Source organism: Larimichthys crocea, chromosome XIII (assembly GCF_000972845.2).
Source record: "Larimichthys crocea isolate SSNF chromosome XIII, L_crocea_2.0, whole genome shotgun sequence".
Taxonomy (NCBI): Eukaryota; Metazoa; Chordata; class Actinopteri; family Sciaenidae; genus Larimichthys; species Larimichthys crocea.
This window is the reverse complement of record NC_040023.1, coordinates 12130179-12148154: the sequence shown is the minus strand read 5'-3', so window position 1 is coordinate 12148154 and position 17976 is coordinate 12130179. Positions and strand designations below refer to the sequence as shown.

General features: G+C 42.4%; 1 protein-coding gene across 2 annotated transcripts in view; it reads right to left on the bottom strand.

Moving 5' to 3' along the window:
* Positions 1 to 16921, bottom strand: part of tnxbb (tenascin XBb) — a 36476-nt gene extending 19555 nt beyond the window's left edge. For both annotated transcript variants that reach the window (XM_019266864.2, XM_019266865.2), the window contains exons 1-6: positions 16834 to 16921; positions 12537 to 12901; positions 12411 to 12468; positions 12090 to 12308; positions 7416 to 8876; positions 1999 to 2114 (exon numbers count right to left, since the gene is read on the bottom strand). In XM_019266864.2, the coding sequence (XP_019122409.2) occupies positions 1999 to 2114; positions 7416 to 8876; positions 12090 to 12308; positions 12411 to 12468; positions 12537 to 12671 (1989 nt within the window). In that variant the 5' untranslated portion in view covers positions 12672 to 12901; positions 16834 to 16921. The remainder of the gene's footprint in view (positions 1 to 1998; positions 2115 to 7415; positions 8877 to 12089; positions 12309 to 12410; positions 12469 to 12536; positions 12902 to 16833) is intronic.
* Between the last annotated feature and the right edge of the window lie 1055 nt (positions 16922 to 17976).

The window sequence follows — 17976 nt, the reverse complement described above, 5'->3', positions numbered from 1 at the left end:
GAAGCTGGAAGCACACACGCGGTGAGGTCAGGGTTGGAACCGTTAGTGAGATTTTAAAGTCTGTACTGATCAGACATGGACCAGGATCCTCATTTGATTTGTTAGACGCAAATGTTAAATAATCTTTAGAAGTTAAAAATGATGCTAGAAAGGACATATGTACACTTTTATGTCTGACACTTTGCTCTCAAACCATCATCCAGTTTAGAGTCAGTGAACTGTATTGTCATAAAATGTACTCCTCTAAAAAGATTCCTCTGAGACTTCACAGATAATTTTTTCTGATGTCATGGAAATGACTCCTCAACATGAACTGCTGTGCGGCCAAACTCACTGTCCAGTCGTTACACCATGGCTTCATCCATCTGGGACTTGTTTTGGTGGAACATTTACAAATTGGGAGGCGAGCTTTGGTTTTAAATGGCTAAATCCAACCAGGGTCATTTCAGCGTGTAGACTGCTAGCTCGGAGGTTGTTGTTGTAGTTTCCTGTAGCAACTGGAAGGCTTATACCCACAGCCTACATCCATGGAGTCAGACTATGCAACTGGTCCATCAAGCTGCCAGTGGGCGGCTGTGGCCGTGGCTCGGTTTGATCCCTGCTCTCGCTGCTTGAAGACTTGGTGAACTGGTGGGGTGAGGTGCCCTTGAGCAAGGCGTACCTGCCCCCAGGTGCTGTGAATTTATGCCCCCTGTGCATGTGTGTGTTCCAACAGGTGCCTGGATGGGTTAAATGCAGAGGAGTAATTGTATGTGTTTCAACGTGATTGCTCAAATGCTTGGAGAGGAATCAAATAAAGAACTTTTCTCATCTGTCCATTTTCTTCCTCTTATCCAGGGCCGTGCTGTGATGCAGGTTTAGCAGGTCGTTCCAGGCGTTCTTCTCCCCAGCAATGCATTCCAGCTCCTCTTGGAGGATCCCGGGGTGTTCCCAGGCCAGATGGGCCATGTAGTCTCTCCAGCGGGTTTTGGGCTGACCTGGGGTCTCCTACCAGCTGGATGTGCCTGGAAAACCTCCAAAGAAAGGTGCCCAGGAGGATCCTGATCAGATGCCCAAACCATAGGCATAGGGATCGGGTGCCAGCCAGTGTCACTTGATGAGTTGAGTTTTGGCTCTGTTAATTTATTGGACACAATCTGTACTGTAAATCCTATTTGGAGTTAGACATCTGGACATTTTCTTTTATCAGTGTTCATGGTGGGAATTCATCCTGAAGCTGCTGAACCTTTGTTGAATTTATTGTTTGTCATCTTTTCAAGTTTTTGTGGAAATTTCTGGACGTTTTCACTCTTGTTGTCATGGAAAACAAACAAAGAAATGTCTTCAACATGATCTGCTGCTCAAACAAACTCTTTTCTTTGAATTCGAATGGGACTTCATGCCATCTGTGATTCGGCTTGAGCAGATCTCAGGTCCTGTTACCGTCTCACCTTCAAACTAAAGTGCAGAGCTTTAATGTAGAAGGCCCAACGTGAAGAGCGCTGGTGTTTTTCTGTGAAGGTCAAAGGTCAGTTTGTTTTTAATCTTCTCAGCAGTATGAGGTTGTTTAAGGTGACGGTCTGCAGACCTCATCGCCATTTCTGAAAACTCCCAGAGGATCTTGGGTAATGCATTCTTCCGTGTCATGACTGCACGTATGAAGACTTCGACCCCCTGAGCAGCTGAATCCTGAATATTCAGACAGCGAGGACCCAGAGGGAGAAAACCTTCGGTTGTTTTGGTGCTGAGCCATGACTGTCGACAAACACATCTGCTGTCTGAATTAAGCCTAGAAATATGAATTTATTTTTCTCCTTTGAATTTGGGCTGTAGTGCAACATCTAGTAGCAGTAAACTTCATATATAACTGTTTAAAACACATCAAAACAACCTTATAATGACAGAAAGACAAGGTCCGTGAGCCTTGTGGCCCACATTGCCCATAGCTAGGACCGGCCCTGCACGAGGTATAAAGGCTCGATTACATCTCCATATTATCAGGATCAATCATGTCTGTACCTGGCTGGTGAAGGTGATGTGGTAGCTGTCATACTGGACAGGAGGCGGAGTCCAGACGAGAGTGACGGACGTCTCTGTGATGTCCCGAGTACTCAATTGAGAAACACCCAACATGACTGCAAAGAGACAGAAAGACAGAGTTCACAAAAGCATAACTAGAGGTTCAGGTAATATTCTGACTGATATATCGTGAACGTGACAGTGGCATGGAGTCCACCTGATGAATAATATATAATAAAGTTTGATTATTCGTCGTCCTAAAGACTGCTGCTTTTCCCTAATCTGAGCCTCGACCCCCTGTGACTCCCAAAGTCCCAGAACTCTTAATAAATAATAAAACCATCTTCACATCTGAAGTGTTTCATTTTTGAGCAGCAGATCAGATAAAACAGTTTGTTTTATCATTGTGGTGCCAATATTCCAATAGAATAGATACATAGAGATAAATAGGATCTCCTGAGCAGGAGCCAGGTGAATCAGGAGATCTTGGACCTTCCAAGATCAGAAATGTTCTGATCTGCATGTTCAGAAAAAGAATCAGTTGATCGAGAATGATGTGGTTCTGGTACTGACAGGAACCTTCATGTTTCTCTGATCTTTTCAGAGTTTAAAGTTCTTCTTCTCACCTATAAGACTCTTCATGGTCTGGCACCATCTTATCTAAAAGAGCTCACAGTACACAGAAAAATAAAGGTTCTTAAATTGTTCTTCATAAGGCTCCCTGGTTCTACAAAGAACCATCATCAGTTGAAGGACCTCTTTATTTCAGGGATGATTCTTCACAAACTGTGGTTCTTTAAAAGTTTAAAGGTTCTTCATATTTATTGTTGTATTGTTGTTTTTCTTTGGTTGAGGGCAAAAACAACTTATTGGTTTGTTCTTTTAAAAGCACAAAGGTTCATGGTAGATTTTAGTTGGTAGTTGGTAGATTTGGTGATCTTCAAAAAGGCCTCAGAGCTTTACAGGTTTTAAAGGCACCTTGATACATTCTCTGTAACCAATGAAGTAAAAAGAAACACAATAAATGTCCAACAACTGAGTTCATGTTCCTGGTTTTTAACCGACCCAAAATAATTATTTTTCATCACCTCATTTAAGGTGTTTTTGATGGTGCACCATGTCTACACCTTCGGGGGTTCGTATAGTTATAGATAGAGGCTGGCTCAAGTGAGTCCTGAACCATCCCTTAGTTATGCTGCTATAGGGCTGGACCCATGATGCACTGAGCTCTTCTCTCCATCTGAGCATATTCATGTCCCATTAATGCATTTCACTAACTTTGCTTCTTCCACTGAGTTTTTCTGCTTTCTCGTCTCGCAGGTTGATCGTGGCTACACTGAGATCGGGGAATGTGGTTGAAGCAGCCACTGTGAAACATAGTTAGCTCACTCATTTGCTCGTCTAAAAGCAGAAATATTCACATAATGCAATAATATTTGCGTTAATTGGATCATATACATGGCCCAGAAAAAGACAAACACACTGATTTTCTCACTTGTGTCTGTTTTTTCTGTTTCAGGTGATCGATACTGTGGAACAAATGATCCAGCAGGCTTCCATCTGTGCTGCTGAAATTGAGACGTCCACCTCATGAAAACAGAGTGATGTATGGATCAGCGTTTGGCATCAGCCTCCATCAAGCGATTGCCCAGTGGCACCAAAAACAATAAAACAAATCTGCTTCATCTGATCTGCTGCTTGTAAATGAAACACTTTAGACAGAGAAGATGGTTTTGCCATTAATGGTTATGTCCAGGTTTGTGATTTGGAAGCCACGGGTCCCCGGTTCAGATTAAGGCAGATGAGATTTCTATAAAAAGAAAAGACTGGAAGAAGTTTAAAAGAGTCTGAATGTCTGAGTTTGAGCAGATATGTGTTGAAACCATCAGACTCCATTGACAAAAAGAGTAATTTTACCCTGTAAAGTTACCCTTTAATTAAATTACCTGAGTAAATGTAATCAATTACACTGATTATTTTGCGTCAGCCTCCAAGCATAAAAAACCTTCGGAGAGTCTCAAATATTGTGTTTCAGTCAAAATATTCAGTTTACAACCAAGAACAGAAACAGAGAAACAAATATTCTAATCTGAGAAGTTGGAAACTGAAAATATTTTGACATTTTTGTCTGATGAATGACAATGAAATATCCTGGCAGATAGACTTTTCGTTTTACTGACTAATCGTCCTTTCTCAACAAAACCAACCGAGTTTGGACGCACCTTCTCATTCAATGGGTTTTTATTTATTTTTATGATTTTACCTCATGAATGCCAAGAGTGTGCAAAGCTGTCGCCAAAGCAAAAAGGTGCAGAAGAATCCAAAATATAAAACATATTTTGCTTTGTTTATGTCTTCAGTGTTCATCTGCAAAGTAAAAAACGGTCAAAGTAGCTTTCCTTTCTAGAAACAAGTTTATCAGACAGTTTTATGACTTTTTATGAAGTTTGTTCATCATGAGGATCAATCATTTTCTGCCATGTTCCATCTACATTCACACACCAGCCTTGTACGCGAGCTGCAGATGCTGAAACATGTGGCACTCTGTGAAGCTGCCAACATGACGCTGTATAACAGCAGTGAAGGCACACGCGATAATAATTCACAGATTTGTTTTACTGCACGAGTTTCTCATAAAATTAGTGCTGAAAACTTCACCACTCAGCAGGTCACTGAGAGCCTGACGTAATGTTTCCCGTAAAAATTACCCCCAAATCCAACATGCACGTGACGTATACGCGCTGAACTGGCCGGGTACCAAACATGCTCACGCCTGCATTCAGAGACATTAATTGCAAATTCCTGAAATGAAAAGTGCAAGATGATGAAGAATAAATGAAAGCAGCGAATCATGGAGGCATTTCACTGCAGTGTCACCTGAAACAGGACGCAAGGAAACCAGGCGAGGAGAAACAAAACGAGGAAACGTGTTTTTAGAGAAACCAGACGTTCTTTCCTCTGCAGCATCACATGATGCGACGCCTGCTTCTGATGGCGGCGGCAGCTGGATCAGCTGTTAGACGGCTTAAACAGCTGCAGAGTTTATACACACAACACCTACAAATGAAGTATTTATACTGTGTCAACTGCAAGAATATGATCATGGTGACCTTTGAACATTGTGAATTATTCATTTGGAGAAATGTTTCAGGGAAAATTGAAATTATGCAGCTCACATAAAACCCAATGATCAGGAATTATCAGCGTCACGTGACTTTAATATAATAAAAGTTATTGAGGGAAATAAGAGTCCATGAAAAGAAATAATTTTGATAAATGCCAAATGTTTGTGATCTGATGGCAGACCAGGTTGACTTCCGGTTCAAGCAGAGATCACTGAGCGAGGATGTCTGTAATAAAAAGACTCTGCTTCCATTTAAACAAATAAAAATCTAAATAGTTGTTTGCATAAAATCTGAAAAATGCAAGAAGTGAGGTGCATTGGGGGACCTTGGATATCCTAGTTGCCATTACCTGGTTGAATTTCTGGTGTCTCCATTCAGATATTTAAAATTCATGCAAAGAAACAGGTGAATGGAAACACACTCAACAGTTGCTGCTGCCCACTTATCTCACTTCCTCTTATATGAAGCTTCAGATTTTGTGGTTTCCCTCCAATTAGACGTCAGGTACGTTTGGGAAAACACTTAACACTCACACACGTGTTGAGTTCGTCCTGTTTCAGCCTGGAGCTGCACAGAAAGCCATCACACGGCAGTCAGAGGGAGTTTTATGGGCAACACTTCTGGATTCAGCTGTTGCGTTAACAAAACACTGCGGCTTGAACCGGCTCCAGACGAGCTAATACGCTAACGTAGCCTGGTGTCAACAATGACAGCAACAAAAAACAACAACGAAACAAAATGGAAAGAAACGCGACTCACTCAGCATCACATTATTACTTATTACTTATTATAGTAATAAAAATAATAAAAATACTTATTATAAGTGTCTGTCAGGGAATAAATGAACAGATAATTAAGATTTTCATGCAGGTGTTGAATGAATCACGACAAACTGTAGAACACTTCCAAAAAACATTTCTACATCCACAACAATCCTCCAAGAAATGACAAACTGTCTGCTCTCGTGTGTGAAGCCCATTAAGTCATTATGTGAAAAGATATTACGCTGAAGCAAAGCATCTGGGATATCTAAGTTCTGCTTACATACCAAACATGTAAAGTGTTCTCCCTGATGTTTTAAACCACTAACCCACATGGGGGAAAACACAGCCAAAGTGACGGTGGAGAAGAGAGAGAGGAAATGTGTGATTTTACAAGCTTTTTGCAGCTTTATTGCTGCAAACATAGAGTTCCCCTGCAACCTAGAACGATGCAGCAGAAGTTAGGAAGTCAAAATATAGGTAAGTAAACACTAGATAAGAGAAGATATATAGCACTTCTCTAGAGCAGGCATCACTAAGAGGTTTGCAATAAAAAGTAGTGCCTAAACTTACGCTTTGAGGTTCATAATAATAAACTTTTAGTTTACGGCTTGGATAAGGCACAAACAAAAAGCCCTTAAGGAACTGCATGGGCTCACTGATGTATGTGGGTGTCTGAGCACACAGAGCTCCAAAAGTGATCACGTAAATCTTGGATTGGATTTGATGTGAAGCTAATCATGACTGATTTTGGTGAAACTGGATCGAATTTTATGGAGAAAATGATTTTTTCCTCCGGCTGCTCCGCCTCAACTCTGCCCTGATGGACAGTAAAAGTAAACGTTCCTTTCCTTCACCATCAGGACGAGGTTAATCAGCAGACAAATACAAACTTTTCTGAGCATTTAATCACATGGTCTGATTTAAGTTGTTTTAGATTTGAGACAGTTATTTAAATCTCTTTGACTTCAGTTATATAATTGCACATCATCAGCATAGAAGTGATACGTTAGACTATAAAACACTTATGTAGCCATAATGAGGCCTAGACAAGTCAAACAGAAGAGGACCACGAATAGAACCTTGTAGTACATCACAAGTCAGTGATGTTACTAGATGAATCTGCTCATTTGTTGTGTTTTTGTCTTATAGGTTTACCTTTAAAGCTTAATATTATCTGCACATACTAGATATACAAAATATGGCCCAGAATAGAACCTTGTGGCACACCACTGACAGCACTGTGTTACAAACTTTGGACTAGACGCATTGGGAATTTGATCAGCAAGACCACATTTGGTGACCACATTCTCAAGAATATATTTGTGCCCAACAAATGGAAAGGTCACTAAGTCCCCCAGCCCTGCCTAACAAGTTTGTATATTGAGGTCCAATCAGAATGCAGGCACAACGGACATAACAAGAACTCTTCTTAAAACCAGGTATAAATGCAAAGACCTTTCGATGACACAGGTCCTCTCTAAAGACCTGTTTTAATCAAGGATTCTGTCATTTGCTCAGTTTGACTCACCGGTATCACAGTTGGGTCCGGTCTTCCCCTCCTCACACTGGCTGCAGTCTGGTCCAATAAACCCACGGCGGCAGACACACCTCCCTTTGATGCACCGTCCTTTGTTGCTGCAGTTATTGGGACAGCTTTTGGCGGTGCAGTCCGGCCCGGCGAAGCCCACGTCACAAACACACACCCCATTCACACATTTCCCGTGGTTTTTGCAGTTGTTGGGACAAGCTTTCTCAGAGCAGTCTGCACCGGTGAATCCATCATTGCAAACGCACTGTCCATTGACACAGCGCCCCCTGTTGTTGCAGTTTCCCGGACAGGACTTCTCGGAGCAGTCTGAACCAGTGAATCCATCATTGCAAACGCACTGTCCATTGACGCAGCGCCCCCTGTTGTTGCAGTTTCCCGGGCAGGACTTCTCGGAGCAGTCTGAACCGGTGAATCCATCATTGCAAACGCACTGTCCATTGACGCAGCGCCCCCTGTTGTTGCAGTTTTCCGGACAGGACCTCTCAGAGCAGTCTGAACCGGTGAATCCATCATTGCAAACGCACTGTCCATTGACGCAGCGCCCCCTGTTGTTGCAGTTTCCAGGGCAGGACTTCTCAGAGCAGTCATCACCAGTGAAGCCACTATCGCACACACATTTTCCATCTACACACCTTCCACGGTCGTAGCAGTCATTGGGGCATGTTTTTTCCGAGCAGTCCGGACCGCTGAATCCATCACTGCAAACACACTCTCCGTCTATACAGCGCCCCCTGCCGTTGCAGTTGCCCGGGCAGGCAATCTCAGAGCAGTCTGCACCAGTAAAGCCGCTGTGGCATACACAGTTACCGTTCACACACCTTCCACGGTTGTTGCAGTTATCAGGACAGGCCCTTGTGGAGCAATCTGGTCCTGTGAATGCAGGCTTACAGACACACTGTCCGTTGATGCAGCGCCCCCTGTTGTTGCAGTTTCCAGGGCAGGACTTCTCAGAGCAGTCAGCACCAGCAAAGCCGCTGTCGCAAACGCATTTACCGTTTACACACCTTCCACGGTCACTGCAGTTCTTCGGACATGCCTTCTTGGAGCAGTCTGGGCCAGTGAACCCAGGGTTGCACACACATTGTCTATTGACGCAACGCCCCTTGTTGTTGCAATTTCCAGGACAGGATTCATCTGAGCAACTGGGACCAGTGAAGCCGCTGTCACACACACACCTGCCATTCACACACCTGCCCCGGTTGTTGCAATTATCGGGGCAGCTTCCCTGTGAACAGTCGGGGCCGGTGAAACCAGGATCGCATACGCACTGTCCGTTAACGCACCTCCCTTTGTCGTTGCAGTTTCCAGGACAGTTGGACTCGCCGCAGTCCGGTCCACTAAAACCAGGGAAGCAGACACACTTGCCCTCCACGCAGCGACCTTGATCACTGCACTCGTTGGGACACTCGTCGATCTCTGGTTTGATGGAGCAACCTGCACCTGAAACACAGGGAAAGAGTGGAAGAGACAGATTAAACCATTTTTAATGGACGACGGAGAGATCAGCTAAAACCCTTCAACCTTTTGTTCTTCATGAATCTTGGGCTTTAATTTTCCGTGTTAGTATTTGTTTGGTTCTGCTCTTTTAGTAATTGGACAACAGATTGATTTTAACCACGTACATATGACATGACCTCATGCAACTCCCTTTAATTCCCATAAATTTCCATAATTCCCATGCAGTTGCCAATTTGGAATATTTCCAAAATTCCCTAGCTCAACTTCCCATTGAAATTTACTGGAAATTTACAGCCCCTTTGCAACCCTAATCCCTGCTAGCATCTTCTTCCTTCAAGGACCTCATATGACTTCATATTTTATGTATATTTCATTTTATGTTTTATACTCAATGCGTAACAATAACAGAACAAACAGCTGATGAACTGAACAGTGAAACAATAACTGCAGGAGGTTTGGATGAATTTGGAGCAATCATATTTCATCACAGAGAACTTTGGATACAATTTTCTGTCTTTATTATTTATCTTTTAGAGAGTGGACACTCTGTGAATGTGTATATTTATTCAATACAAAGATCAGGACTTTTAATTTCACTGGGAATGATTTTAACATGATGAGCACTGGAGACGACAGGGTCAACAGAACAAACAACATCCTGGTCATTCACAGTCAGGACTCAGAAAGTTAAAGTGATTTATCATCAAATCATAAAGTTCAAGTGTCCAGAAGTGACTGACCTCCACCTGGGTTTGTTCTGCTGCACTTTGAAGAAGGTTTACGTCTTGAATGAGTTAGTGTTCATTCATCGCCCTGCTTTAGTGTTTGGGGGGGTGGGTATGATCGGCGGGAGGTGGATGTCTAAGCCGCTCTAATTAGAGTGAAACGCACTAATTATCCCCCTGTGCATGTGTGTGTGTGTGTGCTGGAGGGTGGAGGAAGCTGCAGCTGACTGGGAGGAGGTCTAGACTGAGATCACACTGGGCAAAGAGCTAAGGACACGCACACACACACACACACACATTAGCTCATGCTTTAAGCTCTGCCAGTTTATAATGTGATCAGGCCTGAGTTCAGCTCCACTCAGTGACTGATGGCCTCACATAAATCTGTCAGACATAATTAAAATGAGTAGTAGTGGAAGTTTTGTCACGGTACTGAAATACTACTCAACTACAAGTACAACTGCATGTTAAAGACTCTATCAGATATTTCCTGTTGTTACGATCAGCTGATAATAAACCTGATCAGGTATCAACACACACTCTGATAATTCACCATCTGTCGTGTGTGTGATGGGATTTTTACCAAACTAACTAACTCGGTTTCATGTTGTCATGTTCGTGGGGACAAAAAGAATAAAATATGATTGTTCAAAGAATCTAAATTCTTGATAAATTTGTCATCCGTCAGCTAATTGGCAGCCGCAGGCAGAACAGTGAAGTAATATGAACTCTGATTGGCCGCTTGTGACTGAATCTGCAGCTGTAACGGGGAGAGATGAACGCCGGCGAGAAGTGAGGAGAAACAAACGAGCTGACCCAACATCTGCTCGCACGGCGCCGCACCGCGTTTCTACTTTGCTCAAGAGTTACTCGGCAAAAGTTTGTTCATGTCTTTGTTTTAAATCAGGCACCAGAGCTTTCGTCGCATTATGAAATATGATTATGACACTTTCATGCACAAATCTGTATGTTTCAAAATATTATAATATTATTTTCTATTCAAGCTTCTCCACTTGTTTTTTAGATTTCTTTATATTTCATGTTTGCTGTGTTTATCGTTTTGCACCATCAAATTCTTTGTAATAAAAATAAATCTGGTTCTGATTTATTTTAATAACCTGTGATTTTTCCTCATTCGGCCAAAATTAAAAAATTGTAGAAAAAACTCCTTGGATGGATTTTTAATTTCTCTTTTCCTGGTTTAAAATCTATATTCTTGTTTTCTGTGTTGTTTGGAATTAAATCAGAATTTATGAGCCTCAAGTTTTGGCTAAAATCTTCATAGATGACGTAAACACGATTTTGAAGGGATGAGAAAACACAACGCTGACCAAGCAGCAACCTGTGTGGCTCAGTCTGGACCGACCTCGTGTGACCTTAACGGAGAAAAACTAAATTATGAATGTTTTTAATTTTCCTCTCTCAGATTTCTGACGACGACGTTCTGAACCAGAAACTTTTATGTGTCTGATCAGCTGATGACACGCTGACGTCTGGGATGTTCTGATAATCCAGTTGAGACAAAGTCGAGGAGCAGAAAGGGGATTTTTCAACAAAGACGGTTCAGTGTCGTGTTCAGAACATAACACATGTTGCTATGAACACGCAAAGCAACAACAACAAAGCTCCAGATGTGTCATCTCAGACTGTAACGACTGTAAATGAGCTAAAAACTTTATAAGAGTTAGAGTCTAGACTTCAGAGCTCCTCTGATTCGCTGATATTAATACCAAAAGAATCATATTAGGTCATGTGAGAAGACGTGTGTTTGTATTTGTTGTCATGGTGCGGCACAGATCCGGGGTCAGGATGAAGATGTTTGTTTGTCCCTTCAGCTGCACCAACATCAGGTCAGCAGACACAAACATGGACTTCATCACACTCACTAAGTTTTTAGATTTTGATCTGTTTTTAAGACTTGAGGCTTTCAGGGTTGATTCATAAATGTTATTTGTTCAGACTGGAATCCTTCATGATTATATCAAAGGACTTCACTTTGAGTTGATATGATGGAAAATCCTTCAAACTTAAAGGTACAGTGTGTGAGGTTTAGCGCCATCTAGTGCTGAGATTGCAGATTGCAACCAACTCTGCTTACCCAAGGTGTGCAGGAGAAGCTACGGTGGCCTGAAGAGGTCATTGTTACAACCGCATGGGCAGCATGTTGAGTCTACTGAGGTTCCTTTACTTTTATTTAGACATTGTATTTACTTAGATATTCTGTAGTTTTGTAGGTTAAAGCAAATGTTACTTGTTCTGCATTGTGTTGGTGTGTGACAGGTTTTGTAAAGGGTTCGGTTGGGTTTGGCAGCCGGACACGCTCTGTTGAAAGTCTGTTGACGGTCGTTTTGGTGGAAATCTTTTCTCGTCTTAACGTCTGATCAAATGAAACATGTCTGATGTAAGCAGCCTCTTCGTTCTTTAAATAACGTCAGAGGTCATTGATCAGGTAACGCCCTTCATGTTTTACCTTTGCTCTCCTTGGAGGTGCAGCAGCTGCCCTCAGCTCCTCCACATTTCTCCCTGAGGGCCGACACCTCCCTCTCCAGCCTCTCCAGACGTTCCCGCAGGGCGGCAAAGTCCTTCTCGCAACCGCAAGGCCCGGATCCTGAACCCGAACTTGACGGAACGAATTTGATCTTATGGGTCAGGACCAGAGGAGAACCTGGACTCAGGTCGATTTCTTTACCTGAGGAACACAACAGCAGAGGGCGGAGAAGGACACTGTTCAGATCAGACCAGGACTCAGCTGTGAAATGTAATCAAGTACATTTACTCGAGAGGTTTTTACCTCCCTGGTTGACGTTGGCTGAATCCCCCTGAGTGGCGCAGCCCTCGGTGATCACCACCTGTAACATTCACAACCTCAGTATTCTTTAAGTCATTTCTAAGTCTGCACCCCGACCCAACGACTCACCTTGATGGAGTCCTCCTTGGTGTCCCTCGGCGTCCTTTGACCTCTGACCTCTAACTCCTGCGAGGTCGACGGGGTCAGGAGGGCCGGAGCAGCCAGGAGGAGGACGAGGAGGAAGGAGGGGACGAAGAGGAACATCGCTGAGGGTCGGACTGGGAATGTTCTCCCTCTGGGTTTTTGAGAGGGAAGGGAAAGACGGCGAAGCGCTCAGACTCTGAGCGGATTGAAGCAGATTGTTTGAGTCGACGCTGACGAACAGATCAGCAGCACCAGGTCAAAGAGATCTCCGTCAGCTGCTGTCCTGTCGCCTTGTTTCAATCACGGAGCTGATGGCAGGTGACGGCGGTTTTCCCTTCCACCTCTCCTCCCTGAAACAAAGTTAAAGTTTCATGTCAGCTCAGCAGACTCCACTTAGGTCCCAGTTAGCAGAAATAACGCCCATTAGCTGTTTATAGGCTCGTCAGTGTAGCGTGTCAGCCAATAAACCACAATGGAAAAAGTTACTTGGTCTGAAGGAGTAATTAGTTACCCTGCAGCCAGTTTACTAACGTCTCACAGGACGGTGGATCATTTAGTTTATTGGTTAATGGATCCTCAGAGTTTCCAGGACTAATCCTGACAACTGGGATGAGTCTGAACAGCTTCATCGTTTGTCTTAGGAAACAAAAGTACAAGAAGAACTTTGACTTAAACTCTGGCTCTATTTAAAGAATGTAGCCTTCATAACTCTCATCAGTGTTTGATCATCTGTAATTGTGAATATCAATGTTTTTTTTTTACTTAGAATGAGACTTTTATATCTACAGACACGGCAGGTCCTCCATCCCATGATCTGAAGTTCAGATTTAAAAAAGCAACTCTGTGACTACGACTGTAGCTGCTGTTAGTTCATGGTAATTAGCTCACTTAGCCATAACGTTGCTGCACAGGCCTGTGAGCTGTGATGAGGTTTTCAGGCTCGGGACAGATGAAGAAGACTCAAACCAGCACAGGGTCATTGCTGTATTCTATATTGAACCTACATGATTTATGTTTTTAAGATATTACCAGACTTGAGTCACAAAGTTTCCCTGACATTTCCTCCAACACACACAGTAGCTGAGAGAATCCACAAATGAGTCAAACCCTGAATAACCAAACCGCTGCGTCTCCCCTGAGAGCTTCAGAAAGCAGATCTGGTTAAAGCTCCTCCTGTTTGACCTCCATCCAGCTCAGACTCACGTTCAGCAGCAGGTCCGTATGTAGAAACCAGCTGCTGGGTTCAGAGTCCACACCCGCTGCATCACGTCATCCAGCGAACGAGCGAGTCACGGAGTCACGTAAAGAGCCATTTATTAGTTTTGAAAACTAAAATGTGAATTCATAAAAGTCTCTGAATTAGAAAACAGCCGGTCTGTCAACATCTTTCACTTTTCGTTTTCTGTTTTCCTCTTTGAGGTTCTGTAATTACTTTCAGCCTGCAGCCGACGAACGAATCACAGCGTGCTGATATTCAGAATAACAGCACGGCCTCCAGCGTGATATTGCTTTTATACAACAGTTGTACAAGACACTTAATGTTGGCCTGCTATCTAGGGATTGTTTTGGTGCAAACCTGATGAAAAATCATTGTTATATTTCAATGTTGAGCAACGTTGACTCAATGACAGTTTCGTTGATGCATCAACATTGATTTGACGTTGGTCTGCTAAATTATGATTTGTTTTTTTATGTCCTTTTCTTCTGCTGCCGATCTGACAAAGGACGATGAAAAGAGGAGATGTCATAAACTCAGCAGGTTTCACTGCGAGGCTGCACTTCATAAATAAAACGTGGTTTCAAATACTCCAATACTATATTTCAAAGTTTAATTAAATTAAACATTCATCAAATAAATTTCTTTCAATGTCTTGTGTTTACAAGACGTGTCCCACAATCCATTCTCACAACACTGGAAAGTAACTAAGTACATTTACTCTGAACTTAAGTGCAGTTTTGAGGTACTTTTACTTCACTTGAGTCTTCCCATTTTCTGCTGTTTTACTTAGAAATAAAAACTTTTACTTCACTTTGTTACTTTGCAGATTCATATAAAATATAAATAAACTCTTACGATGATTATGGATTAAACTATGCAGCAGCACTTTTACTTGAGTACTTTCTCACTGTGGTGTTGTTACAAATACTCTGATGCCTCGTGCGTGAACCCGACTTGTCCAAACGCACCACGCCTTCTGCCCACTTTCATTTCCTTTTTCTAATTAGTCTAATTTGACCCGACCCGACACAAACCGGGTTCAGCACCTGCACTTTCATTTACATCTTTGTCTAGACCAGTCAGTCAGCGAGCCTGTTCTAGTGACTTCAGTTAGCTTGTAAATACCAGGCCGGGACAGCTGGTCCAGATGCTGTGGTTGGAGAAAACACAGGAGGGCAATAGAAGCTCCCTGAACGCACCATAAAGACTCTTCACCTTTACTTTCTGTTGCTGCTGCTGGTTTTCATCTGTCAGTCAGAGTCTTTTTCCTCCAGCGTTCAGAAGCCAAAACAAACTCCTTCTGAGCGGCTGGTTCAAACACAAGCTTGGCACTCCATACCCAAACTTGGCTCCTGTTAACGCTGCGATCAGACGGCGATACCATGAGGCCTTCAGACCTGACGTGGATTTACTAATTATGAAGAGACTTTTTATTTGAAGACGTTTAACTGCAGTTTACGTCTTGGCAGGACAATTAAATCACTTTCAGAGTTGCATCACAAACCTCAGAGCGTTCTTTGATTTCATTTCCACATGTAATAATTTAGAAAAATCAAAAACAGACCAAACTTCTCAGCTCGTCAGTCATCCTGCATCTGATCGAATCTGACTCCTAAACTCATCCTGCACATGTCCGCATTGCACGATGATCAACTTAAAGCAATCAGGATTTGATGCCCTTAAAATTTCCCAATTATCACAATTATAATAACATTGTAAAAAAATAAAAATAAAAGCTGCAGTTCCTCTAACGTCCACCTGAGGCTGGCTCCAGAAGTGAGTCAGTCTCCATAAGTCCCCATGTCCAAATGTCCAACTTCACAGCAGAAATAAACATGTTTACAGCCTGGTACAAAAAACAGTTTTGGTCTCTGTAGCTAATTTCCCCGTTCATGACAACTGTACTGAGGGTGAATTTATATACAACTCACCTGTTCAGGTTATATTAAGGCTTAAAGTTATGCAGGATTAAGAGTGGGGACAGGTGGGTGTGGTTACAACTCCACGCTGACTCAAATGCTTTAAATTACTTTCCAGACTCCTCAACGCCTGGAAGATCTGTAGAGATCTCCTTCAACAATGGTAATTTAAGGTTAAGTGTTAAAGTTTATTTCTGACCTCTGAAAAAGATCCCCTGTAAATCTTAACTCAAGGCCCACTTACTGCCTCTTTCTGCAGCTTTCAACTCACCTGAGGAAGACAGTGAAAACTGCCACTGTAAATTTCAGAAAAAACCCAGTCAGTGGAGTTTTAATTAATAAAACAGTTTTTATGTCGTGTTAAAAAGCTTTGATTGGCTCTTAGTGACGTAATGATTGACAGCATTAACCTTCATTAACTTTGTTAACGAGTATCGATGACACACTTTTACAGGTCGAGGTCAAAAAACAAATCTGTGAAATCACCTGGAGAAATCTCCGTCACTCACAAAGTTTGTAAAAAAATTTACAACAGTTTTCACATCATGAGCTGCCGACACGATCGACTCTGCAGCGCTGACACTTCAACATTCACGCACAAGCTTTGAGATGAAAACACTGAACGGCTTCATGTCAGAGAGTCAAACATCAAGATTATATACAAGTTTAATTTCAATTAAAAGAGCTTTAACCCCGACGTAAAAACTCTGTGGAGCTTTTTCTCATACTAAATATAGTTTTCAGTTTCCAGAACAAATTTTCTTTTATTTCTTTAATATTCATATTTCTGTTTGGATTAATATCCATCAGGCAAATTAACTCATGAAACAAACAGAATATTTTTTATATACTTTTGGTGCCAAAACTGAACAAAATAACTTTGATTTTATCTTTTTTTTCCCATGAGTTTCTGTTTTTCCATTTACTGTTGCAAATATCCAATATTTAGACAATTTATTTTCTAGATTAACTGAAAAATGTTCATGATGTAATGTCACTCATCAGAGGAGTTTTTTTTTACTCGTTTCAGCTCTAATTGATGAATCTATACATTTAGTTCATGCATATTGATGCAACATGAAAAATATCAATAAAACTCTCAGAAAATCTCCTGATGAAATGAATCAAAGGTGAAGCATCGTACCTGCTCTGAGCGTTCTCTGGTGGCGTCCTCTCTCAGCTCAAACTATCATTGACTGACCAGCAGGACCAGGAGGACGGGGGATGGACAGAGAGAGAGAGGGAAAGAAAGAAAGAAAGAGAGAGAGGGGAGGAGAGCTGTAAAATTTTCTCATACTTGAAGAATTTTTCCTCCCTCTCCTCTCCTCTCTCTCCTCCTCCTCTCCTTCTCTCTGATGTAACTCTATGTGCTTTACGGGTCCCTCTTGGGCGGAGGATCTTCGATGGAAAACATCTGAATTTTTAGATGTTTTTAAGGGAACGTGGGGGCCTGAAATCTGTTTTTGAAGCGGTCCCTGTCCTCTGTCTAACGTCACGGAGAGTCCAGCAGACCGTCCACTCTTGTTCTCGTCTCTCTGACTCAGAGTTTGATGCTGATAAACCTGCTCTTCATTCAGCGGCAGTGAAGCAGCTCCACGATCTCACATCACAAACAGACACTTGGCTGCAGCCTTCGCTCTTTGTTTTGTTCAGGGGAGAAGTGGAAGTTCAACAAACCTGCAGAGTGGGACGCATCAGGAGGGCTGAAAATAATAAGAAGGCACCGGCTGCAGGTGCAGAAAGACGTGATGCTGTTTCAAACTACACCTCGATAATAAAGGCAAACACTTAGGAGCACCAAGTCACACAGCAGCAACTATTTCACTGATTCTGGTGAAACTGGATCATATTTTATGGAGGAAATGTTTAAAGTAAACTGCTGACAAATGTCGTGACAGAACAGGAGCTGGGCGAACAGGCGATGTAACTGGGCTTAACAAATGAGAAACAAATGATCATTTGATTGAGATTCTTACATTGTCATGTCTTTGACCTTCCTCATGACATCCAGAATGCTAGTCCAAACCATCTGTGTGCGTCTGACACAAGGTCACAGCTCCACTGCTTTCACTTTGCTACAGTGGATAACACATAAATCATTTTCCTGAGCTGTTGAACTCAGCAGGAACATCCGAGTTATTCCCGTTTCTTCACAGGTTGAAGCTTTCTAGTAAATCCTGTCTCGTTGAAAGTGACCGAGGCCGACTGAAAGCTGTCTGTTGATCAAAGGCCAGAGGTCGGAGGTCAAGTAGGAGGTCTCTGAACCTGGGTCAGGGCAAAGGATTCA